At 38.6% G+C, this 26,787-nt stretch overlaps 1 protein-coding gene across 1 annotated transcript; it reads left to right on the top strand.

The window, feature by feature from the left end:
- Positions 1 to 17,398: 17,398 nt before the first annotated feature.
- Positions 17,399 to 25,626, top strand: RNF113A (ring finger protein 113A). Its single transcript, XM_034416152.3, has 10 exons — positions 17,399 to 17,643; positions 18,566 to 18,642; positions 18,737 to 18,841; positions 19,579 to 19,686; positions 21,386 to 21,495; positions 22,077 to 22,183; positions 22,286 to 22,375; positions 23,200 to 23,293; positions 23,591 to 23,697; positions 25,478 to 25,626. The coding sequence occupies exons 1-10, from the start codon at positions 17,544 to 17,546 to the stop codon at positions 25,546 to 25,548; spliced, it is 969 nt and encodes a 322-aa protein (XP_034272043.1). The 5' UTR covers positions 17,399 to 17,543; the 3' UTR covers positions 25,549 to 25,626.
- Positions 25,627 to 26,787: the final 1,161 nt, after the last annotated feature.

Genomic DNA, 26,787 nt, shown 5'->3' with positions numbered 1-26,787 from the left:
AAACCTAAGCTGAGGGTTTCATCTACTGATGAATGGAATATATCAGACCCCTACAAGTCTAGAAAAACTTTTTGATGAGAGTAATAACATTCATCTGGAGGATTGTGGTGACACTTACTGTTTTATAACCAGTTGCTTTATGATTACTGGAGATCCTATTATGAGAATAAGAGGTAAAGCAAAGTGATTTTTGATTTGCAGAAGCTTCCTGGACTACTTAAATGGAACTGATTAACAACTCTGAGGTGTAAAGGGCTATGATTACTGAACTTTCTGAGGAGTAATATTGGACTGGAAAATATTGCTTTTGGATTTGAGTAAGAGCGGGACATTAAATTAAGACAAGATGCTTCATCGGGGGAAAGAGGTGAGATTTCAAGAGAAATTGCATTGATGTTTCAAAGCATTAGGAGTACTATGGAAAAGAATCACAGAGAGATAAAGTACCTAATGTAAGGCATACATGGGAAAATACAACTGATGATAAACGAAGATCAAAGAGTCCAGGAAAAAGAGGAGATAGCAGAAAGAATGGAAGAAAAGACAGAACAGACAAACCAGCAAACAAAAGCAAAAGATGGGAAGGAGAAGATGATAAAGACAATAATGACTGATGAAATAAACCAAGGGAAAAGCACTTTAAGAGATTTGGGTGGATATTCTGGAAACCTGGCAGTTAGGAGGATAGAGATGGGAGAAATATTTAGTCTAAATGGTGAAGGTACAAATGTTGATAGAGATAAAGATCCAAGACAGGACCAAGGGAGGCAAGCCAAAAAAACAATAAGAATTAAAGTATTAAAACGGGCGAGAGACGATGGATAGAAAGAAATTATTATAGATATTTTCTTCTTCTTTTTTTTTCTAATATAATGATGGCCTGATTAGAATTTTATAGAGGAAGAAATAAGAATACACACGTTTATATATTAGGATTAGTAATAGTGATCTGATTTAGGGAGAATATTAGCAGATATAATTTTCCCCCCTTCTTTTTATATAATAGAATATAAGTAACAATTCGATGGGAAAGACTAGAGGGTGAAAGATGGTATTACCATGTACGTTTATAACATTATTGGCATTAAAATGAAATATTGAAAAATTTCCTTTAAAAATCATGTATATCAATTCTAGGATTATATAAATTTGATTAATATAATCATTATTACAATTATAATTACTGATGTTTGTATCAAAATGAATCATACCCAAGGACCACACTGTTCATGTATTGATATTGATGTATATTTAAAAATAAAAAAATATATTAAAAAACATTTCCTAAAAACATGGATTTCAAGCAATCAATAACATCATTGATGGCAACATAGTATATAATGTGATTGTTTATTTGCCCATATCTACTTTGCCTTTGTATCTGCAAGTCAGAGACATAGCCATGGCACATACAGCTCCTAAATATACCAAAAATTTCATGGCTGACCTAGAACAACGCTTTCTTAACTCTCACCCCCTGAAGCCCCTCTTTTACTTGAGAGTTTGTTATGAAATTTTAATCAACTGGATCCTAGAAATAAATGTCTTATTAAATGACCTCAATAACTTCTACTATTTTCTTCCATTGTGATAGGCATTGTCATGTGCCAGCAACACTCCTCTGGATTCTATTTAAGATAAATAAAACAAATATTGACATCTATAATCAAATCTAAAGTTTGACATCTATATTCAAAACAAGGACAAAATAATTTTAGGACATTTCAGCCTCCCAGGAAATTCAGCGGATCTCAAAGTTATTGTTTTGGAAAGGTGGAATCTAAACAATATCTTCAAGGGATAAATGGTTACTTTTTCATACTTCAAAACCTTTTAGATTATCTTAGATGCAATATCCCAAAGGTGCTTTTTTCAAAAGGCATTGGATTTTTTTCTTGAAAACATTTCACTTCTCATCCAAGGAGTTTTTTCAGTTCTGACTCAGTTCAGAACTGAACTGTGGGACCGAGATATGGAGAACAAAAGGGCTTCTGGAGGTAGAAGTTTAAATTTCTAGTCTTCCAACCTACAGGTTTAGCTGTGTATATCTAATTGTGTGCCATCAAGTTACTGATGATTTTTGGTCACAACATTGAGAGATTTTCTCCAGGACATTCTATTCCCAATGTGGTCCTTCAGTTCTTCCAGTGATGCATCTATTGGCACTCTGATTTCAGACAGTGTAACTGTCTTGTTAGAGGTATCTTTAGTAAACATTTTGTATGGTCAACAAATTAATCCTTTTGCTTTTATTTTTCATCATGTATGTGCAGAACTTGCAATTGTTGATTCCATTTTTTCCTATTACCCTCTACTACCTTTTTTTTTTAATTGAAAAAGTTTTTCAAATACAAATTTTCCCCCTTTTTTCCCCCCTCCTCCCTAACCCTCCTCCCCCTCCCCTCCCCCTGTGACTTCTTCATAATAAAACCCAAATACATAACAGATTATATAATACTTTACCATCCCCTTACTCCATCCCCATATGCTGACCCTTTCTTTCTAATAAGATTATTATCTGCCCCTTATACTATACATTTCAAAATGACATTCTACTATAACATTATATAATAACTCCTAATTTAGCATAATAGTAAATCAAATCTTTTATGTATATTAATCTAACATTTCAAAACGACCTTCCGCTATAAAACTATATAATAAATCCTAATTTAACATTTATTCAGTTCATAATCTACCCATTTCCTTCACCCCCATCGTTATATCTCTTAACTCAAATCTTTTACATATATTCATATCTAAACATAATATCCCTTTTCTTTAACTAAACAATAAAAAAACTAACCTGTCTCCACCCACTTTCCTACAAGACTACCATACTTAATAATTCTTAATATCTTTGTTCTTCTGCCCAATCCACTAGAAATTATTCCCTTATGTAAATAAAATCCTCTTAAAAAGACTTTAAGCTTGTAATCCATATAATATCTTCTGTAATGTCTTTCAGCTGGATTATAAACTCCATCACCCATGTTAGGATAAGATCACATCCTAATTCCAACAGTATGTTCGGTATCTTCAATTACCATCTGCCCCCATCAATAACAAATATCTTCATAAAAACAAACAAACAAACAAACAAAAAAACCCACCCGAGTGACTTTATAATTATATTCCATATAGTGTCTGTAGAGGTGTCTTTTATCCAAATTATTAATTCCAACCACCGTAATAGGGTAACAACCAGATCTTCTGCGTGCCCAATCCCATAACTCTCTTGCCTTGTAACTCAGCATAAACGTAGTATATTTATCAAAGAATCCAAAAAAAAAAAGATAGTTCCAATCCATTCAGTTTAAGGCCCTTTTCACATCCCAGAAATACAGCACTGCAGAGGTCTGTCACTCTCCTCAGGATAATATAAACCAATACTTTGCCAATTATCTTTTCATATATTCAATCATCTCTTAAATAACTGGCATTACACTGTTGTTTAGTTTAAAAATTTTTGCTTTTGTGAGACCTACTTCTTCTTTTCTTGATTTTTTGGATCTCCATCCTGAATTCCTTTCTGTAAATTGTATATCAACTATTTGGTTTTCATGCTGATCTATAACTTGATCTTGTTGGTTTTGGTTTTGTGGCTTACATCTCCATTCTGGTTCTATAAATTGTATATCAACTGATTAATTTCCATGCTGGTTTGTAACTTGATAAGTCGTTACATTAGAATCCGGAGCCGCCTCTCTTGTATTAAATAATCCAGCTGAGACCTCTGAAAGAGAATCCGAAAGCGGCTCATCTTTAGAGACTTCTGTAACTTGTTGTTCCTTCATTACTTCCACCTCCTTCTGCTTTTCTTGAATTTCTATCTCTTGTTGATTTTGCTTTTTGAGAACCTTGTAGTAAAACTCTTCCGCTTTTTCAACAGTATTTAGCTGATATCTTTCTCCTTGATATCTCAATATTATACCAACTGGAACATCCCACCTGAATGAAATATATTTTTTTTTAGCTCAGTCACCAATAGTCCAAATTTCTTTCTATCTTTTTAACATCTTAGGCGGCAATTCTTTATATATCCAAATCTTTCTTCCATACAATTGTGGAGTAGAATTAAAGGATTTTTGCACAATATCATTTCTTATTTCTTTATCTGTGAAGTAGATCACCACATCTCTAGGCAATTGCCTTTGCTTTGCAATCCAAGAATTTACTCTATAGGCCTTGTCAATCTTACAAGATACCTCCTCAGGGTGAACCTTTAAAATCCCAGCCAGAACTTGAGCAGATATTTTTCTTAGATCATCACTATTATTTTCCTGTAATCCTCTCATTCTGACCGCAAATTCTGTGAGCCTGTATTGCATCATTACAACTTCTTTTTCAATCCCTTGCTTTATATCTTCTGCATTGTAAGTCTCGTGACCAGCTTCCTTTTTAGGTTTTACTTCTAAACTATTATTTTGAATATTTATCAAATCCTTTTCAATTCTTTGTATTTTATTGTCCAAATTATAAATCTTATCATCAACTTCCTCCATTTTAGACTCTAATAATTTGATATTTGTATCCATCTTTATAACAACCTCTGAGAAAGCATTAGTCACTGTTACAATCTTTCGTTGCAGATTATCATACTTTAGTTGTATCATTTCTTTAATTTCTTGCCTTAATTTTTCAAATTTCTGGTTCACAGTCTCATGATATTTTGCCATTTCCTCCTGAAGAAATTCTTTTAAATTAAAACCATTCTGCAAAGTCTGCAGGCTCAAAGCTTGTTCAGATAATTGTGGATGGGGGCGCACCCTCCCCACTGCTTGTTTATCAGGCTTTATTAGCTTCAACGCCATCCTGCCACACAAAAGAGCTCTCTTTTTTCTTTATTAAAGAAAACTTTTCCCCAAACAAGATCAAATACAGATCTCCAAGAAAAGAGAAAATTAAAATGGATATTTTCCTTCTGGTCTAGCTGGCACTATATATTTCGCTACTATGTAGCTTGTTACGGAAGGACTTTCACTTTCGGCTTTCTTCTCATGCCTCAGCAGTCGCCATTTTAAATTTATTTTTTCCATTCAGTTAGAAGCACTTGTAAAGTCATTAAAAATACTTGTGGTTTAGGGTCCCAGGTACAAATCTCGCTCTCTTTAACTAAGCCATCTGTTGTTTTATTAGTTGGACCAGTCCCAGCACCTAGCTCTGCAAAAAGGCAGAGTGCTCCCGAAGCCCGGAGCAGCGGCGAGCGAAAATAGGGAGCCCTACTCTGCTCGTCCCCAAGAGTAAAAAAAAAACTCTGGGGACTTTGCAGAGGCTCTACCTGCCCTCGCCTGCTCTGGCTCACATTTCCGTCAGGAAATGGAGTTTTTCAAGCCGCCTTTCAGGTATAAAGGCGGCTCCTTACAGGCAACGGGGCTGGTGGTCACGGAGGACCGTCTGGTGGCGACGGAAGCCAGACCAGAAGTCCCCTCTACTACCTTTTTGATACATTAGTTTTTCTAATCATAACCCTTATTATAACAGACTATTTAGCATTTGATGTGAATCATTCAAGTTTCAACTAACAACTCAGCATCATTTACATACATTCAACCAATGTATTCAGACATCACTATCAGTATAGTACATTTATCCATAAATAAGTTAAATTAAATGAACATCACATATCCTTTCCTTACTTCCTGCTCAGTGCTGCTGAACCACTGGAAGAATGTCTATGGAGATTCTTAGTCATTCAGGTCATAAATTGTCCTTTTTCAAGAGGTAACTGGGCTTTTTTGTTTTTATTTGAAGAAGTTTTGTTTCTCATTCAAAAAGCTTCTTGAGCTCTTGAAGAAGCTTTTTGGATGAGAAGCGAAAAAGTCCATTGCCTCTTGAAAAAGCACCTTTAGGATACTAAAAGAATGATATTTGTTCTCATAAATGTTTTATTTCCAACATATATTTTCTCCTCGTGCATAACTCCATACTCACTTTATCTGTGCTTTCTTTAAATCCTAGGAGACTCTGGAGGCTGGGTACAGCAAAAAACGCCACTTCCTGTCCCACTGGAAGTTGGGAAATGGGCCCTTTCAGGCCTCTGGAGGGCCTCCGAGGGAGTGGGAAAGGCTGTTTTCACCCTCCACAGATACAGAGAGAGGATCTGGAGCCAGGTAAGAAAGAAAAACGGGACTTCCCCACCCCCACCCCCAGGCCCTCTGGAGGCAAGAAACAGCCTGTTTCTCTACTTCTGGTGGGCCCAGAAGGCCTGAAAATCAGCTGGCCAGCACACGCATGTGCGCCAGAGCTGAGCTAGCATGTCTGCTGATATGGCTATGTATGCCACCTGTGGCACGCATGCCATAGGTTCGCCATCACTGCTCTAGAACAAGAAAAATGGCATAGGGCCCAGGTACCTTCGAGACCGTCTTCTGCCACCAATAGCCTCCCACCGACCAGTTCGCTCCCACAGAGAGGGTCTCCTCCAGGTGCCATCGGCCAAGTTATGTCGGCTGGCGACACCCAGGGGGAGGGCCTTCTCTGTGGGAGCCCCAGCCCTGTGGAACGAACTCCCCCCGGAAATACGTAAGATCTCTGACCTCCGGGTGTTTCGCTGTGCACTGAAGACCCTGTTGTTCCGCCAGGCCGGGCTATCAACATAATAGTTTTAAATTGGGGTATTTAAATTTCTGGGGTTTTAAATTTGAGCCAAATCTATTTAATTATTTTAAATTTTAATCGCTGTTTTGTCTTGTGTTTTTTAAATAGGCTGTACACCGCCCTGAGTCCTTTGGGAGAAGGGCGGTATAGAAATAAAATTATTATTATTATTATTATTATTATTATTATTATTATTATTGTTGTTGTTGTTGTTGTTGTTGTTGTTGTTGTTATTGTTATTATTAAAAAACAGCTCTTGATCTTCTTCTGAGTTATAATTTTTAAATGTATTTACAGAATGCTTTAATAAATACCCTTAATTCTCTCTGTCCTATGAAAAAAAGATTCCTGCATAGAATTTAGTTTTCAATCTCCTGATTATCCATGTTGCCTTTTGTTGTGGTCCGCCAGCAGCCTGTGGAGCTGGTGGCAGAGTCGGACAGTGAGGAGGCTGGGGAGGAACATGGGCCAGTCCTGGAGTCTGGGGAAGGCTCGGACGATGGCTCTACGTCAGAGGCAGAGAAAGGGCCATCTGGGAAGTACGTGCTGCCTCCAGAGCCTCCAGAGTTGAACCTCAGCGAGCAGAGGAATAGGGGGAGCCTGTTCCCAGTGCGTGCATGTGCAGAGCTGCCAGAAGGCAAGAACAGTTAAAACAAAAGTGACAACTCGGGAGTAGAGCTTGGAGATGATTGACCCCTCCTATAGGACTTCAAAGAGGAGCAAAGGCACGTGGGCCTTTGCAGGAAGCAACGTTGTTAATTCTATGCAATTTAAAATCTGAAGTTTTGTTTGATTCTAGACTCCGTATAGATTTGCCAATTAGATCTTTGGCAGCGTGTCAAGGGAGATAAAGGTGGGTGATTATCAGCCTTATCCCGAAGGACTCTTTACAACTATTTGGGACTCATCTGTGAATGAACAGAATTCATAGCTGTTAAAATAAAACAGGTTTTTGGGACTACTCATGTGTTTTACTGACTCAGGAAGCCTTGGTCAGAACACGTCCAATCATTGCAGAATAAAGAACTACTGCTTTCCATAGTTTGAAAACTCTTTTGAAATTGCATTTTCCTTTTTTGCAACCATGTTGAATTGCTGACTCATATTCCCTTTGCAATCAACAACTGTTCTTTCTTATAAATAAAAATTACCACATCACATATCCTCCCACATATTTGATTTCTATTTTCTACTTGAAGAACTTTGCATTTGTTTTTACTAAATTCCACCGTTAACTTCACCTCATGAAATTAACCTCATGAAAAAGATCAAAGGATCCTTTTAAATTTTATTTCTCTTCCAGAATATATGCTTCCTCCAATGTTTGCATCAACTGGTATTTGATAAGTTTTCCTTTATTAGATCCTTAACATATTTTAATACATTGCTGTAAAGTACAGGACACAACACAGCACTGAACCTTGTGACTCCCCACTTAGTGATACACTTTGATTTGATTTGGAATAATTAACACCTTGTGTATGATTTTTTTATCAGCTGTGTGGACTTCAACAACATTCTCATGCCCACACTTAACTACTTTGTAATTAGAATTTTATTTTTAGATCCAGATAGCTCTGTGCTAGTTTTCCTGATACCATGCTGGGTTATTTGTATATTCTGTTCCTTGATGACCTAATCTCCTAATGTTAGATCACCCAGAGCAGCCAGGCTGGGAAATTTAGGGAGTTGAAGTTTATTCATCTTCAAGATGCCAAGGCTGAGAAATGAGGTTCCATAGTGAAAAGCGCACTTAGGATTCTGCCTTCATGTGATGTGGGGAGATATGGATGAGAAGGCAGCTCTTTTCAGTTGGGCCCTATACTGGGGGACGTTCTGCTCTTGGAGAAACATTTGACTCCTGATGATTATGGATGATAAGTTTAGGAAGAAGATGTAAGCTCTGGTTTACAAGTGCAGGCAGTTACATCCAAACCCTAGAGAGAAAAATTCCTTGTTTTCTGAAAGTAAAGCTAATAGATGCTGGGAAAAGCAGTCTCAAAATTATCTGACACAATCTCTGATGGATTATCTGGAGGAAGGATCCAGAATTAGCTAAGGCAGAGGGAAATATGTTTCAGCAACAATTACCTCAAGAAGGATAAGTAAAATTGTCAAGCTAGTTATATTGAATATTGCAAGATAGTTTTTCATTTTTTTCTGTTGACATTAATTCCAATTTTACAAAATGACCACTTCCAATCCTGCTGGCATTTTATGAAGAAGCTCTAGCTGTTTTGATCTAACCCAAAGAATAGATTAATTTATTTGTTTGTTTACACTGAGTTTTTACTTTTCTTTTTGTCTATTGCACTTGACTTTGTTATCCCTATTTAGGGTCCACTTTGAATGACTGAATGATAATGAATGAGTCTTAATTATTGCATGTGAAATTAATTTCTCAGAATTTAGGAAAGAGAAAGTTTGCAAAATATTATAGAGCTGTAATATAGTATTCTTACATTCCTCCTAGATCAGAAAAACAAATAATAACTTTCCCACTGCTTCAAAGATGGTCAATAAGAGGATCAAAGAATTCTTGCCCTAAGAAATTTACTTGTAAATTTTGGGGAACACCCCTCTGTTAAGGGACACAAATCTGTTGACAGTTTTCCAGATTATCTAACCTAATCTCTTTTCTCCTTTCAGTTATTTGGTTAATAAGTCTGTAAGAATCTAGGTTTCTTGGCTGTAAATGACAATGGTTTGATCACCTTGCAGTCCAAGGGACTCACAGGAGTCTTCTCCAGCCCCATAGTTCAAAGGTCTCAATTCTTTGGCGCTCAGCCTTTCTTATGGTCCAACTTTGGACCATATATTGCCATACATTGCAACTGGAAAAACCATACTGTTGACTATACGGACTTTTGTTGGCAGGGTGATGTCTCTGCTTTTTAGTCTCTGCTGTCATAGATTTGCCATAGCTTTCCTCCCCAGGAGCAAGCGTCTTTTAATTTCTTGGCTACAGTCCCCATTTGTGGTGATCTTAGAGCCCAGGAAAATAAAATCTGTCACTACCTCCATTTCTTTCCCATCTATTTGCCAGGAACTGAGAGGGCTGGATGCCACGATCTTAGTTTTCTTAATGTTGAGTTTCAAGCCAACTTTTGCACTCTCTTTTTTCACCCACATCAAGAGGCTCTTTAGTTCCTCTTTGCTTTCTGCCATTAGAGTGGTATCATTTGCATATCTGAGGTTGTTGATATTTCTTCCGGCAATCTTAATTCAAACTTTTGATTCATCTAGCCCCGCCTTTCTCATGATGTGCTCTGCATATAAGTTAAATAGGCAGGGTGACAGTATACAGCCTTGCCGGACTCCTTTCCCAATTTTGAACCAATCAGTGGTTCTGTGTCCAGTTCTCACTGTTGCTTCTTGACCCGCATATAGGTTTCTCAAGAGACAAATAAGATGGTCTGGTACTCCCATCTCTTTAAGAACTTGCCACAATTTGTTATGATCCACACAATCAAAGGCTTTAGCATAGTCAATGAAGCAGAAGTAGATGTTTTTCTGGAACTCCCTAGCTTTCTCCATGATCCAGTGTATGTTGGCAATTTGATCTCTAGTTCCTCTGCGTCTTCGAAATCTTGCCTGTACTTCTGGTAGTTCTCGATCCACATACTGCTGGAGCCTATCTTGTAGGATTTTAAGCATAACCTTACTAGCATGTGAAATGATGGTGCGATAGTTTGAACATTCTTTGGCATTGCCTTTCTTTGGAATTGGAATGTAAGGTGACCTTTTCCAATCCTGTGGCCACTGTTGAGTTTTCCAGATTTGCTGGCAAATTGAGTGTGGCACTTTTACTGCATTGTCTTTTAAGATTTTGAATAGCTCAGCTGGAATACTGTCTCCTCCACTAGCTTTGTTGTTGCTCAGACTTCCTAAGGCCCATTTGACTTCACATTCTAGTATGTCTGGCTCAAGATCAGTGACCATCCCATCGTGGTTATCAGGAATGTTAAGCTCATTGTTGTATAGTTCTTCTGTATAATTTTGCCACCTCTTCTTAATCTCTTCTGCCTCTGTTAGGTCCCTGCCATTTTGGTCCTTTATAATGCCCATTTTTGCATGAAACATTCCCTTCATATCTCCAATTTTCTTGAAGAGATCTCTGGTCCTCCTATTCTATTGTGTTCTTCTATTTCTTTGCACTGTTCATTTAAGAATGCATTCTTATCTCTTCTAGCTATTCTCTGGAATTCTGCATTCAACTGGGTGTATCTTTCTCTTTCTCACTTGCCTTTCGCTTCCCTTCTTTCCTCAGCTATTTGCAAAGCTTCCTCAGACAACCATTTTGATTTTTTGCCTTTCTTTTTTCTTTGGGATGGTTTTAGTTGCTACATCTTGTACAATATTGCGAACCTCTGTCCATAGTTCTTCAGGTACTCTATCTATCAGATCTAATTCCTTAAATTTATTTGTCACCTCTACTGTATATTCATCAGGGATATGATTTAGTTCATACCTGAGTGGCCTACTGCTTTTCCCTACTTTCTTCAATTTAAGTCTAAATTTTTCAACGAGCAGCTCATTAGCTTCTCATGAGCTTCTGATCTTGTTTTTGTACAGTCAGCTCCTGATCTTGTTTTTACTGACTGTATAGAGCTTCTCCATCTTTGGCTGCAGAGCATATAGTCAATCTGATTTCTGTGTTGACCGTCTGGTGATGTCCATGTGTAGAGTCGTCTGTTGGGTTGTTTGAAAAGAGTGTTTGCTATGACTGTCGTATCATCTTGACAGAATTCTATCAGCCTGTGCCCTGCTGCATTTTGTACTCCAATGCCAAACTTGCCTGTTATTCCAGTTATCTTTTGCCTTCCTACATTAGCATGCCAATCCCCCATGATGATAAGGAAATCATTTTTTGGTGTTAATTCTATAAGGTCCTATAGGGCTTCATAGAACTGGTCAACTTCATCCTCTTCAGCACCAGTGGTTGGGACATAGACTTGGATAACTGTGATATTGAATGGTTTACCTTGGATTCGAACTGAGATAATTCTCTCATTTTGGGGATTTATCCCAGTATTGCTTTTCCTACTTTTTTATTGATTATGAAGGCTACTCCATTTCTTCTGAGGGATTCTTGCCTGCAGTAGTATACTTGATGGTCATCTAAATTAAATTCACCCATTCCTGTCCATTTTAGTTCGCTGATTCCTAAAATGTCGATGTTCAGTCTTGTCATCTCTTGTTTGACTACATCCAGCTTGCCTTGATTCATGAATCTTACATTCCAGGTTCCTATGGAGAAAAAATCTTTACAGTATCAGACTTTCCTTTCACCACCAGATGCATCCATAGCTGAGTGTCCTTTCAGCTTTGGTCCAGTCGCTTCACTCTTTCTGGCGCTACTAGTACTAGCCCTCTGCTCTTCCCCAGTAGCATATTGGACACCTTCCGATATGAGGGGCTCATCTTCTGGTGTCATATCTTTTTTTCTTTTGGTACTGTCCATGGTGTTTTCATGACAAAGATACTGGAGTGGGTTGTCATTTCCTTCTCCAGTGGATCATGTTTTGTCAGAACTCTCTGCTATGACCTGTCAGTCGGGTATCCCTGCACAGCATAGCTCATAGCTTCATTGCCTTTGCCATGACAGTAATCCATGAAGGGGAAACATTACTATTATTATTTTTGTAAAAAAAAAAACCATATTATTTTTACATTACTCCTTTTTTCCTTTTCTTAATAATGTTGTTTTTAAATTATACTCTGTGATATTTTTCTGGCTTCCAAAGGAAGGCATGTTTGAAAGTCACAAAGATCAGGATGTCATACAAATTATTTCTCTTTTTCTTATATTTACCAGCAAGGCACACAGGATTTTTGGAGGTCCTATCTTACACACCATGAAAAGGCAGGAGATTTCCATTTAAAGATATTTTTTGGAAAGATAGATGATACTAGCAATAACAACTACACATCTACACTAAGGCAGGAATGTAAACCATGGTGTACAAAAACAAAGAATTCCTAGTAAAAAGAGACTTCCAACTAGTCTAGAGTACTGCACTACAATTATGATCATTTTATTCATACCATTAATTTATAAGTAAATATAATTATATTTTTTTCAAATGCAATAATGTAGAATTCCACCCTGTTCAAGGATGTCTATGGCATATTCTTAATTCATATTCTTTTTTTTTTTGTAAATTTTGTTTTATTTTTTACACAAACACACATACAAACATACAATGTATTTTTGCTGAACAGAGTATTCAGCCGGTTAACAAATTTAAACAATTTTTAGTCTTTTCAACTAAAATTACAATTTCTATACCTCCTTTTTTGCCATAACATTTATTTTCATCTATTTTGTACCAACATTACCCTTCATTTTCATCTCTTAATTCATATTCTTTGATCACAGGCGATACTAGCTGCAAATGATGCAGCTGAGCTAACCAGATAATTCTACTTATAATTTGTTTCTGGCTATATATAAAATGGGAACTATTTCTTTTCAAACAAGATAATCAGTGATGGGTTTTTTCTTTCTATTTACTAGTGTATATGCATGATGTCAGGTGTATTTAATATTAAATAGGTAGCTTTCCATGGGAAATTTATTTAAGACATTATCTGCTATGTTTGCAGCATTGTAAGTTTAATTCCTCTAGTACTGATTGTTGACTATTTAAACCAATAAAAATATATTTAGTTATCATTGTTCTTTTTTAATAAATCAATTTATTAGGTATTTATGAAAGAATGAGCTACCTTTAAAGAGGAGGGAGCTGATTTCGCTAATCACATATCGTACACTATTGGCCTTGGAATATAGAAATTATTTCATTTTAAAAAACTTTTTTGTTTCCCTGATATGTACCTACACTATGGGAAGCCTAGCCACTAGAGCCAATACATTTGTATGTATGTATGTATGTATGTATGTATGTATGTATGTATGTATGTATATATGAATGAATGAATGAATGAATGAATGAATGAATGAATGAAAGAAACAATCTAGCCCACTCATTGGTAAATCATTTTAAAAAATAAGAAGAAAAAAAGGGTTATTGAACCTTTGTAGATTTAGTGAAAATATATAATAATGTGAATAGGCTTGAGTTGTAGAATGTCACGCACCAATGCAGAGTTAAAAGTTGGTTGCTGGATATGATAATATAATATCAGTTATTTTACCCTCTTTTAAAATTGGGTAAATAACTTCACAAATATCTTGCTTAACATAACAAAAATGTTGGGCTCAATTGCAGTCCTGAGTCAATTGTAGGAAGGCCCTCCTCTCCCCAGAATAAAATATTCCACAGAATAACAAAAGAAGCAGAATAGAATATTTTCCCTAAGAAAAATCTCCTTAACAAAGGCAAAAAGGAGCTCCAGCCTTTCCTCCACTAAAACAGCCTGCAGCAAAGCTTAAGGAAACTAAGTTTCATTAATTAAAACAATGTATACACTGTAAAACCAAACTTGGCCAAAGACATCTCCAAATAGATGGCAGAATAGACCAGGAGCTGAAATTTACTATGCAAAAGAGATTAAGTTATGAGGGAAGGGGAAGTAAGATTTAAATTTTTCCTTTGCCCTTAAGGTGAGTCATGACCCCACATGCCACAATAGACAATTAAACTTAATTGCAAGGACAATTAAAGTATTATATCCAGTCTAAAGAACATAACAGAACATAAAAAAAAATATTTTCATACATATATCAACACACCAATAACAAAGAACTCAGAGACATATAAAAACTTATTATACAACCCCAATTTGCTAGCTGCCCCAGAAATGCTTGCTGTTGTCACTGCTGTTACTGGGCCAATAAACTTCCTTTCCAATTGCAGCCTGCCTCCAACTTATTTTTTCCTTTGCCTGCATCTCTATCCTGGCTTGAAATAAGACATGGACCAGATTTAACTTCCAATACAATGATTACCTATATGCAATGTATGCAATATTTTAAATTCATTCAATAATAGCAGTATTATTGTATAATTATTTTACATGTTTTAAAATAAGAAAAAAATGTGCCAGTAGTATAGCTCTCTAGAAATCACATATGATACTATTATTCTGTTTTATGTCGAGTAAGGTAAAGGTAAAGGTTCTTTTGCACATATGTCCTAGTTGTTCCTGACTCTAGGGGGCGGTGCTCATCTCCGTTTCTAAGCCGAAGAGCCAGCGCTGTCCGAAGATGTCTCCATGGCCATGTGGCCGGCATGACTAAATGCCAAAGGCGCACAGAATGCTGTTACCTTCCCACCAAAGGTAGTCCCTATTTTTCTACTTGCATTTTTACGTGCTTTCGAACTGCTAAGTTGGCAGAAGCTGGCACAAGTAATGGGAGCTCACCCCGTTATTTGACACTAGGGATTCAAATCGCTGAACTGCTGACCTTTCGATCGACAAGCTCAGTGTCTTAGCAAATGAGCCACCGCATCCCTATAACTCTCTAGAGATCACATATGATGCTATTATTCTGTCTTATATAGAGTACTCTACAATATTTTCATAAATGACACTAAGCTGGCAGGAGTAACCAACACCCCAGAAGACAAGTTCAGGATCCAAAAGGATCTTGACAGATTTGAACAATGGGCCCTACCCGATAACATGAAATTTAATGTGGAAAAAAGCAAGATTTTACATTTAGGCAAAAAAAAATCAAAGGGACAAATACAGATTAGGTGAAAGAGTAACTGTGAGGAGACCTTGGAGTTCTAGTGGATGATCATTTAAATATGAGGCAGCAGTGTCTTGCTGCAGCCAAAAAAGCTAATACAATCCTTGATTGCATAAACGGAGGCATAGAATCAAAAACACGTGAAGTATTAGTACCGCTTTATATAAAACCTTAGTAAGACCACACCTGGAATACTGCATCCGATTTTGGTCACTTTTGGTAAAAAAAGATGTTGAGTCTTTGGAAAAAGGGCAGAGAAGAGGAACTAAGCTGATTAAAGGCCAAGAGACTAAAACATACGAAGAGGTTGCAGGAATTAGGTATGACTAGTCTAGAGAAAAGAAAGACTAGGGATGACATGATAGCAGTATTCCAGTATTTGAGGGGCTGCCACAAAGAAGACGGGGGATCAACTTATTTTCTAAACCACCAGAAGGCAAGCAAAAAACAGTGGATGGAAACTAATCAAGGAGAGAAGCAACCTAGAATTAAGGAGAAACTTCTTAACAGTGAGGACAATTAACCAGTGGAACAGGTTGTCTTCAGAAGTTGTGAGTGCTTCAACATTGAAAACTTTTAAGAAGAGACTGGACAGCCACTTGTATGAAATGGTATAGGGCCACAGGTGGCATATGTGCCACAGGTGGCATACGGAGCCATACTGGTGGGCACACGAGCGTTGCCCTAGCTCAGCTCCGGCCGGCATGCGCATGCCAGCCAGCTGATTTTCGGGCCTTCCTGGCCCATCGGAGGTCGGGAAACAGGCTGTTTCCAGCCTCTGGAGGGCCTCCAGGGGAGGAAAGACCTGTTTTTTGCTCTCCCCAGGCTCCAGAGGCTTTCTAGGTCCCACCGGAAATCAGCAAACAGACTGTTTCTGGCCTCCAGAGGGCCTCCGGGGGGGGGGAGAGGCCGTTTTCGCCCTCCCTAGGCTCCAAGAAAGCCTCGAGCCTGGGGAGGGCGAAAAATGGGCCTACTGGGCCCACTATGCCATCGCATGCCAAAAGTGGGGAAGCTCGGTGGGGTCATGTGGGCATGCGCAGGGGGACGGGGTGCATTGAATTATGGGTGTGGGCACACGCACATGTGAGCCCCCCCTCCCAACTTTTGGCACACGGCGGCAAAAAGGTTAGCCATCACTGGTATAGGATCTCTTGCTTGAGCAGGGGTTCGGCTAGAAGACCTCCAAGGTCCCTTCTAGCTCTATTCTGGTTAATAATTCTGACTTGATTCTGTAGAGATCTGCAGCTGGGCCAAATAGGGTGGGGGACCTTTCCTGTGTCTCTCAGAAATCTCAGCAGAATTTAGTAGCATCAATCATAATCATAATCATGCTTATTTTGTCAATATATAATACAATATATAATAATATAATATACCAAGACAAATTCCTTGTGTGTCCAATCACACTTGGCCAATAAAAAAAAAAATTCTATATTGTCATATATAAGATAACAGGTAAAAGTATAAACATAATTTGAATACATGAAAAGAGTAAGTAAAAAGGAATATTAGGACAGGGACGGTAGGCTTACTTTAAAATCTTACTTTTCAATTTAAAAAATTAAAAAAGCTTTGAGTTTAAAATCTTACTTTGGTAAGATTTTGGACCACCTGCAAGGGGCCCAGGAACAGGGGATCAAGAGCACCCTTTGATTCTTTCTGTTCCTTTTTGGGTGGGCAATTCTAGTTGGCATTGATGGGGAAGGGGAGATCAAGCCCTTAAGCACTGTGACACGAAGCGCCCTGTAGTTGCTGAGATAGTTTGCTGAGATTGGGAAACACTGTTCCAGAGCATCTGTAAAATTCTCAAATAAAGAAACATCCAAATAAATCTCCGGCTGAGCCTCTTCTGAACTGTTAGTCAAGACTTGTTTAATTTATCTTGGGGCTTCCCCTGCGTCTTCCCTCCCGGGCAACTCAGATCCTGAATGCAGATTAACCAGTGCATGGCTGAAACTGCTGTCCTTTAAGAGACCACGTGTGGCCTTACTTGGGACAGCAGAAACGTTACGTTTTTCTGCCCGTTTTAAAGAGTGGGACACGCTGTTGGCCGAGGGAGCCAAGGAAAACGGCAGAATCGGCGCCACCCGAAAAGGAACTCGGAAGCGCTCAAAAGGTGCTACTCTTTAAAGAGGTGGACAGTCTATAAGGCGTCCCGTGACAGGGAAGGATAGAGCCGCCGAGTGCCCAGGCGGAAGAGCGGCCGGTAGTCGCTTCCGCAAGAGGCGGGGCCGAGTTGAGCGCTCTTCGGAGTCCTACTTCCGTGAAGGATTTGATTGCCATGGCGGAGGATCAGCCTGTTTGTAGCTTCCTCTTCAAAAAGCGTCGCTCCGCGCCCGGAAGGGCTCAACGTAAAAGGCCGAGCAGCGACCAGGATGCCGGTGAGAAGCCACAGCCCGTCGCTGCATTCATTAACCAATTTCGTTGTATATACCAGGGTCTCCAACCCTGGCCACTTTAAGCTTGGCGGACTTCAACTCCCAGAATTCCCGAGCAAAGCAAAGCTGGCTGGGGAATTCTGGGAGTTGAAGTCCGCCAGCCTTAAAGTGACCAGGGTTGGAGACCCCTGGTATATATGATGTACAATGACAATAAAGGCTATACTACTAACAGTCTTCAAATATATTTGCCGCGGGATGGTGACACTGCGGGTGGACCGCTCTCAGCTTGTGCCCTGAAATCTCATACGAAAGCCACGGATCCTGAACAAATGGACTGGGAGTTTATGTCCTCTTTTCCATGACAACCCGGAACGCATGTCTCTTTCATAGAAAAAGAAGCAGCTTCCCCGCTGGATCTTCTTGCCAAGGATGTAGCTCGTCCTACAATGTGCAAAGCAAACATGTAGTTTTCTTTCATCCCTGCCATTGCGCTTTTATTAGTTGGTGCTTCGAGTAAGAGTGGATTCTGTGGCGAATATTGTTAGGATTAGAGATCCCAAGCCTTAGCAGTTACTTTTAAACTACTTTTAAAAGTTAAACTACTTAAACTTTTAAAATTTGAGTAAATTAGTAAAAGATACCATAGCTCCATATGGAGATGTGCATTTTATTGTTCTCATTTGCCTTAAATTTCTCTAAAGAAAGTGAACAATTATTATTTGAAGGAGAGGTAACGTTAGTTGTCTTTCATGAGAACAGAGCAAAAGTACAGTCTCAGGTATTGGAAAAAAATTGTTTGGCTTTGTTTATATGAATTTGAATTTGTTATAACTGAATATAAGGATTTTTTGGCTAAGAGGCAGCTGTATTCCCTGCTCAATGTATTGTTTTCCAATGCTGTATGATTTCCATCTGCTTAAAGGTAGCAGCAGTGATGAAGGCAGCACTGTAGTCAGGAAGGAGAGACGAAAGGAAGTTTCCAACCCCATGATTCAGAAGGTGATGTATACTGCGCATCAATTCTCTCAAGTATATATAGATTGCCTCTTGTATATTTATTGATTTGATAGTCTCATTGACTCTCATCTTCCAGACGAAGAAAAGTATGAAAACAAAGACTTCCTATGGGTCAAGCAGTAGTGATGATGATAACAAACCTGAAGGAATTGGAATTGCATATAAATCAACACGATCTGCGGTATGAATATTCTTAAATCAGTGTCCGCTATAGTATATTAGATGATTTCTGATAGATTGGTAAGGGATTTGTTTCTCAGCAATTAAACAATTACAAGAAAACTTGGGTTAGTGTTAATGGGGTTTCACAAGATCTTTGCCAATATCTGGTAGCCATTTTTAAAATTTTGTAACATAACTTGGATGATACATACTTGTACAAAATGAGATTGCTGTTTGGTTTCATCGCCTGAATCAAAGGCATCTCATTTTTCTCTTAACTGCTATTAGAATTTTATTAAAAAGAGCTAAATTATGAAACCCTGAAATTTAGCCATTCATCTGCTAGAATTTATTTATTTATTATTTATTTATTTATTGAATTTGTATACCGCCCTACTCCCGAAGGACTCAGGGCGGTGAACAGCCAAATAAAATACATATAATACAAATGTTAAAAACATTAAAATACAATTAAATAATTGGCCCGGAAAACGAAATTTAAAACACCCCAAATTCATAAGACAAATTTAAAATTTAAAAATTTTAAAAAACAGAAAAGAGAGGTTAGGCCAGGCCGGCCTGCTGGAAAAGAGATGTTTTGATGGCAGGGCGGAAAGCGCGCAGGTCCAGGATCCTCCGTATCTCCGGGGGGAGTTCGTTCCATATGGCTTTCAGCTTTTTGGTAATAAATGTAATTATGTTAATAAAAACTGAGGTTCATTTTCCTTTCAGCAGTACTAAGTTTTCATATTACAGAAACCTGTGGGTCCAGAGGACATGGGTGCAACAGCTGTATATGAATTGGACACAGAGAAGGACAAAGATGCCCAAGCCATTTTTGAACGCAGCCAGCAAATCCAGAAGGTAGGTATCTAGACAATTGTCTCCATTTTTTTTTTAAGTCTTTATGTAATATTGACAAGAAAGCAAAGGGTAGAAATGTCATACTGGTTATCTATGTTGATGTTTAATATTTCTTCTTCTTCTGCTTCAAAGTCTACTACCAGGATTTTCAAATGATTTGTATCATGTCTAGCATCTCTTTAATCTTATTTGTACTTTTATTTTTGTTTCCATTTCTCACGATGTTTCTGCTGCTGTTCCAATTTTATCTGGTATCTGTTTTCAGTCTCGTGTGGAGGCCTGAAAGAGATTAGTTTCCTTTAATGAGCAGCATAGCAGAGAGATCTCTGGACTTGCAGAAAATAGACTGCTGCTTCTTAAGCATTTTGAAGCATGCACAGTTCATTTATTTATGATTGATTTAATTTGTATGGCCACTCATCTCACCTATAAGATTTTGAGTCGCTCACAACACTTAGTACAGTGATGGCGAACCTTTTTGCTGTCGCGTGCCAAAAGTGGGGGGGCACAAGGGGGTCGGGCATGTGCGTGCCCAGACCCATAATGCAATGCTACCCCGCACACTCCGTCCCTGCACGTGACCTCCGCACACTCCCCTTGCCCCCATGCATGCATGCGTGACCCTACTCCCACCATGCATGCACGCATGACCCACCGTGCATGTGCACCACACTCCCCGCTGCCCGTTTTGGAGGCCTGGCAAGCCTCCCTGAAGCCTCCTGCGACCAAAAATGGGCTGCGGGGATGGTATCACTGGAGCCCGGAAGTATCAATGAAGTCCCCCCTCAGCCCGCCACCAAGAACAAACCAGCGCAGCCCCCCACCCCTTCTACCAAGAGAGCGTGCCCACTTCCGAGCTGGCGTGTCTCTTACCCTGGCACTGGACAAATGTTCCTTCGGCACGGACTCCGCTCCTGTGGCAGGGTGAGAACCGCTGCGTAGCCCCAGGAAAGTAGCAGGCGCATCACTGTTTGTTCTCTGTGGCTGGGAGGGGGGGGCAGTTGTCCTCCAGAATCCTGGGCGAAAGCGGCAGGATGAGAACCGCTGCACTGCCCCAGGAATGTAGCAGGGGCATCACTGCTTGTTCTTGGTAGCTGGCAAGGGGTGTGTGGCGGTTCTCACTCTGCCACTTATGGCCAGGATTCTGGAGAACTGCCGCGCCCACCATGCCTGCCACCAAGAACAAGCAGCGTTGCTGCTGCTGCTCTTCTGGGGCGCCCGAGCTGTCCGGGTGCTCCGTACTGCGGATGCACATCACCGTGGGCTGGAGCCACACAAGAAGCCCGCTTGGCCAGGGAGGGAGGGGAGCCCTGGCCCGTCCTGGCCGACAGCTCTCTCCCCTAGGAAGTGACTGCCAGGATCTCGTCTCCGTGTCTTTGGCATGCGCAAGCCACCAGAAACCAAAAGACCAGGTGGCCAGCGCACATGCGCACACCAGAAACTGGAAGATCATCTTCCCGGCAGGAACAGGTGCACTGGGCGACTGTTCTTTCGGTTTCTGCCACTCCTGGGTACGTGAAGACCTGGTGGCTGGCGTGCCGGAACCCAGTAGAGCAATAGGAGATGGCTTCACGTGCCCGGACAGATGGCACTGTGTGCCACTTGTGGCACACGTGCCATAGGCTCGTCATCACAGACTTAATAGATGATCATATGGGAGCATGAATTGCCTTGCCACTGATTTTTTTTTTCTGTTCAGGAACTTCAAGGAAAGGAAGACGATAAGATTTATCGAGGAATTAATAATTATCAAAAGTACGTAAAACCAAAAGATACATCCATGGGAAATGCTTCTTCAGGCATGGTAAGGTAAGGAGAAAATGCAATGTTCGTTCCAAGAAAAAGTATATGTAGTTAGCTACCTGAGGATGCATTTTATGGTATGGGAAAATTTGTCAGTTTAATTCATTTTTCTACCTAATTATTCTGTTTTCAGTTTAAAATAGACCATGGTATCTTATGAAGTCCTTTATTAACTTGATAGTTTACTTTTAACAGTTTTGTAATATTTGTAAAGAATGACCTTTACATTCTAAGAAGAAACTAGATATTTCCCGTTTTAAACACAAATGAGAATGTAAATCTCATTTGTAAAGATGAAACCAATGATTTCCTGAAAATGTTGCAGAAGGAGCAACCAACGTGACTTTCTAGTATGTTGACTCTGTTGTAAGATAGGAATTCTCATTTTTGTATGTGATGACCCTGCTATTCAAAAGTCAGTGTATCCCTTTGATAGAAAAAGTGAATCTAAGACCAATTATCCATCAAATCATTGTGGTCTTCCTCAAATCTTATTACTTTGGTGGCATTTGTGTATTGCTATAGGTGCAACCTTTTAGCATTTACAGTCATTTAATCTTTTCTTAAGTTTTTGTTGTTTATTTCAGGAAGGGACCAATCCGAGCCCCAGAACATCTCAGGGCCACTGTGAGGTGGGATTACCAGCCTGATATATGTAAAGACTACAAGGAAACTGGATTTTGTGGCTTTGGAGGTGAATGAATTATTTATATACTTTCTGATTGATTTGGAGTAGTTGACAGCAGAACAGAAATCGCTGACACCATTGTTAAGTGTCCTTTTTTCTTCCCTACAGATAGCTGCAAATTTCTGCATGACCGATCAGATTATAAACATGGGTGGCAAATTGAGCGGGAACTGGATGAGGGACGCTATGGACTTAATGGTATGAGCAATCCCCTTTCTTCCAGTATTCAGCAAATGTAACTGGTTGTAATGAAAATAATGTCTTTCAATTTCATATAGGATATGACAAATAGCAGGTGCAAGGTTGGGTGGAGTTGAATTGATCAAATATATATAGGAATGATCACGTTCTTGAAGAAAATTTTTTTTCCTTCTATTGAACACTGGTGTGTGTGTGTGTATGTAATTGTAGAGTTTGGATATGTGTGCAATGAGGACTGAAAGTTATATGTATGCATTCATATTAACACAGATTGAAAATGAAAACATTTGGAAGAATCTATGTAGGAAAGATATACATTTCTCTTGATTTAATAGGAACTTTAATAAAGATTTTAGGTTTTCAAACTAGTAATTAAATATAAATTTTGTAGCACAACTGCATAGCCATATTAGTATTTTCTGGCGTCTTGATGGATTATATGATGTTTTCAGACTATCCATTTTCAGATAATTTCAAGAGCTAGGGCCAGTTGTGAACTGTCTTTTTTTGCACATATGGGCTGCCTTGCCTTAGAACAGTTGGCTTACATGTGTATCTTGATAGCCTGTGATGGCAATAAAAAGTAAGTACATTCTCAGCAGAGGACAAATATGTATGTGCCTTCCTTCTTCATCTGAGAACTGTGGGAGGGAATAGAAGCAACTGTCTTGAGTGATTATTTTAGTAAAATTATTTTTATCCGACTTTTTAATGTTACCCCTTTTGGCAAGAACAACTTCCTACATGGAGTTGGTAGAAGATAAAACATATGTCATTGTTCTTAGCAGCACAATTTAGCAGGTACTTTTTCTTTTACATAGATGATGAAAATTATGAAGTAAGTAGTGATGAAGATGAACTGCCTTTCAAGTGTTTTATTTGCAGAAGCTCCTTCAAGAATCCTGTGGTAACCAAGTAAGATTATCTTTTTGTTAATGTTGACGTTTTTAAAGTGATCTATGATCTTTAATACTGCAGTTTTGAGACTGACAGGTTGTCAAATATCTATACAAACACATGTAAAAAATATCCTAGTATTTATAATTTACTGCTAATTTATAATATTGATGGCCCTAAAGAGATACTGATGCTGTTCTTAAGAAATGTCCATTTGAAGTGACTAAAATGTAAGATTTTATTGAAAATGAAGAAAAAAATAAAAATGCTAATTCTCTACTAGAAATTTGCAGCAATTGTCTTATGTTGTTTTAGGTGTAAACATTACTTTTGTGAAAACTGTGCCCTACAACATTATCGCAAGTCTCAGCGATGTTATGTTTGTGACAAACAGACTAATGGTGTCTTCAATCCAGCCAAAGGTATTTGGCCCATATTTCATTTTTAACTGGAGCCAATGGGGAGTGACTGAACTTGGTTGTATGACCTTTTTTATGTCAATTAAGAGAATGTACAGTCGTTAAGTGAACCTGTCAGAGAATTGCACAGCTAGTGTCCAAATGGAGTCAGACATGCTGAAATGAATCAGCTTTATGTAAATAAATATATTTACAGTAAATAAGAGGCAAACAGGAGCCTCAGGTAAAAATCAACACAGCAAGAACATAATGAGGTAAATCACACAGAGCACACACAGAAGAAAAAGGTGGGAAACAAAGAAATCCTCCCTTTTCATTCACAGCAACCAATCACAGCTCAGATTCCCTCATTCAGTGTCCAGCTGTCTTCAATCACTTAGCCATAACTGTATGTTCTTAGTCATTATCCAATTATTCACTGCTCCAGCGATTAAATTTTAAATATCTCAACAGAACCCATAGTTTTTGCCAAAACCTGGAAGTGGACACTGGTTTCTGTGGGGGGTGGTGGTGGTGTAAATCAGTCATGTGACTGCAGACACTGCAAAGAGCTGTAAATGTGGATGCCAAGCACCCAAAACACAATAACGTAACTGCAGGAGTGGCCAATGCTGGAAATTTGAAACTAGATCATTAGTATCTTTGGGGAGAGAAGTCTGTCATAACTTTGTACAGTGAGTAAGTGACAAGTTGTCAATGAAGAGGAACCTATACAAACAAAATATTCTCTAATGATAGACCTCAGATTGCATATTTTATGTATTTATATTTAACTTTTAAAAATGTATATGTGCTATATGAAAAACGTATTGACAAATATCTTTGGAAAAAACCTTCAGATTTCTCTATTTTTCAAAACATTTGTCCTTAATCATGACTAGAAATAAGTTTAGGAGCAGAAGGTTTGCATGTTGACATTTGCATGAGCACAAGGGATAGATCAGCAGGAGAGACCATCTGCATATTCCTTAAAATACCTCTGGTCACTGACTGTAATAAACGATTTGATATGATTTATCTCAGTCAAGACATGTATTAAAGATAACAGAGATATGCTATTTTCCATACTAGGATACAAGACAGTAAATAGTGGAATTAATTTTGACTCTTAAGTCATGGGTGTCCAGCCTATTGGTTTGCCTGGACAATATTGAGTGAAGAATTCTCTTGGGTTGCATATAAAATATATAGTTAATGCATATAAATCACATAATGTTAAAGGTTTATGATCTTATGAGGCCTTTACTAGCTGCATGCATCCCACAGGACAAACAGGCCTGGTCTAAGTAAAAAGTAGTGTATTTAGATGCGGTTCCAAATAATTGTTAAGTGAGGTAAATCAGCACTTTGGATTGCTATGTAGGGCCATCTCAATTTTCATAATATATTTTTGTTTTATAAGGAATATTTGCTTGAAAAGATCTTTAAAACATTTCCCCTCTTCTAGGGGAAGATTCATGATTAGTAAATGTATTTGAAAAAGGGGATTGGAAAATAGATAAGCTAGTCTTACTTAAATATCACCCATACTATTTTAAATGCACATTGTTCCTGAGCTTAAGAGAACTATAATTCAATATAACTCTAAGAAGATTAGAATTACATCTCCAAACCTATGGAAAGTCTGTCTAACTCATTCAGTCACTTATTTTCTCTGAGTAGGGAATTGTGTCACATACATAGAATTCAGTATGTTCCTCAGAATATAGAGGAAGGGTCTTGAATAATTTGTATGCATCATGTTATGAAGTATTCTTTTTTTGTCTTGGATTTTGTTTTACAGAATTGTTAACAAAACTGGAAAAGCATAAGGCTGAAGAAAGTCCCCTTGAAGATGCTGGAGAGCAAGATTAGCATTTTTTAATCATTTTCATGCCTTACATCGTCCAGAGAAATAATTTGATTGCAGAATAAATAATTTATAGAAAAACACCTTATTTTTCAGACTATAAGATGCTCCGAACTATAAGACGCACCTAGCTTTTGAGGAGGAAAACAAGAAAAAAAATCTGCCTCTGCCTCCCAGCAATTTGCCTCCTTGCAGCAAACAGCCTGGTCAGCTTCAGCACAGCCTGATTTAGCACGAGCAGCTGATTGGTGGTTGGATCTGACTCCTGGAATGCCCCCTATCAGCTGTTCCAGGCTATGGGGATTGCCACTGCCCATCGCTGCCGCCGCCTATCCCCGCCACCTGGAATGGGCCAAAAACGGGGCACACAGGCTGAAAATGGGGTGCATGGAGGTGGAGATAGGCGGCAGTGGTGATGGGCGGTGGCGATCCCCATAGCCTGGAACAACTGATAGGCAGTATTCTGGAAGGCAGAGCCAACCACAAATCAGCTGCTCATGCTAAATCAAGCTGTGCTGAAGCTGACCAGGCTGTTTGCTGCAAGGAGGCAAATTGCTGGGAGGCAGAGCACAGCAGGTGGGGGCTGGCAGGTGGATAGGGCTTCGGCAACATTCGTTGTATATGACACACATTTCCACCCACTTTTTTGGGGGGGAGGGGAGTGCATATTATACATCAAAAAAGATGGTAAATTGATCCATTGTGCTTCAACATACATTCCAAACAACTTTACAGACTAAGACATATTACAGATAGTAAAGAATATTATGAAAACAAAGCAATTCATTATTTTTTATTGCTTTAATGTATTGAAAAAGGGAAAAAACAAAAAATCAACAAGGAAAACAAAAAACTGTACAAAAACAACAGCTCAAAAACTTTATATTTCTGAAAGTTAAAGGAAATAGTTCTTCCTGTGTTCAAACAACTTCTATATTCTAAAAGAAAATAACTAGCAGAAATTAAATCAGCTGAACATCTCATCCAATTGGTCTTTTTAGGCATGGTATAAGAGTTCAAGACATTTCAGACAGTCCAAAGTATTTATCTTGTGATTGTAGTTTTGTTTTAAATCTGTTTTTTACTTGTTGGGCACTGTACTAATTTCAAACCCTGTAATAAATATTTCTACTATGTTACCTTTCAGGTTTCAATAGCAAAGATATTAATTGGGCTTGCTAGCCTGATTTAGAGGCTTTTTTTAATTAGAGGGAGTTCATAAAGGACAGCATTACTGAAGAACA

Source organism: Pantherophis guttatus, chromosome 4, assembly GCF_059756535.1.
Source record: "Pantherophis guttatus breed Tessera chromosome 4, ASM5975653v1, whole genome shotgun sequence".
NCBI lineage: Eukaryota > Metazoa > Chordata > Lepidosauria > Squamata > Colubridae > Pantherophis > Pantherophis guttatus.
Note: the sequence above shows the minus strand (reverse complement) of the source record. Positions and strands in the feature narration are given on the sequence as shown.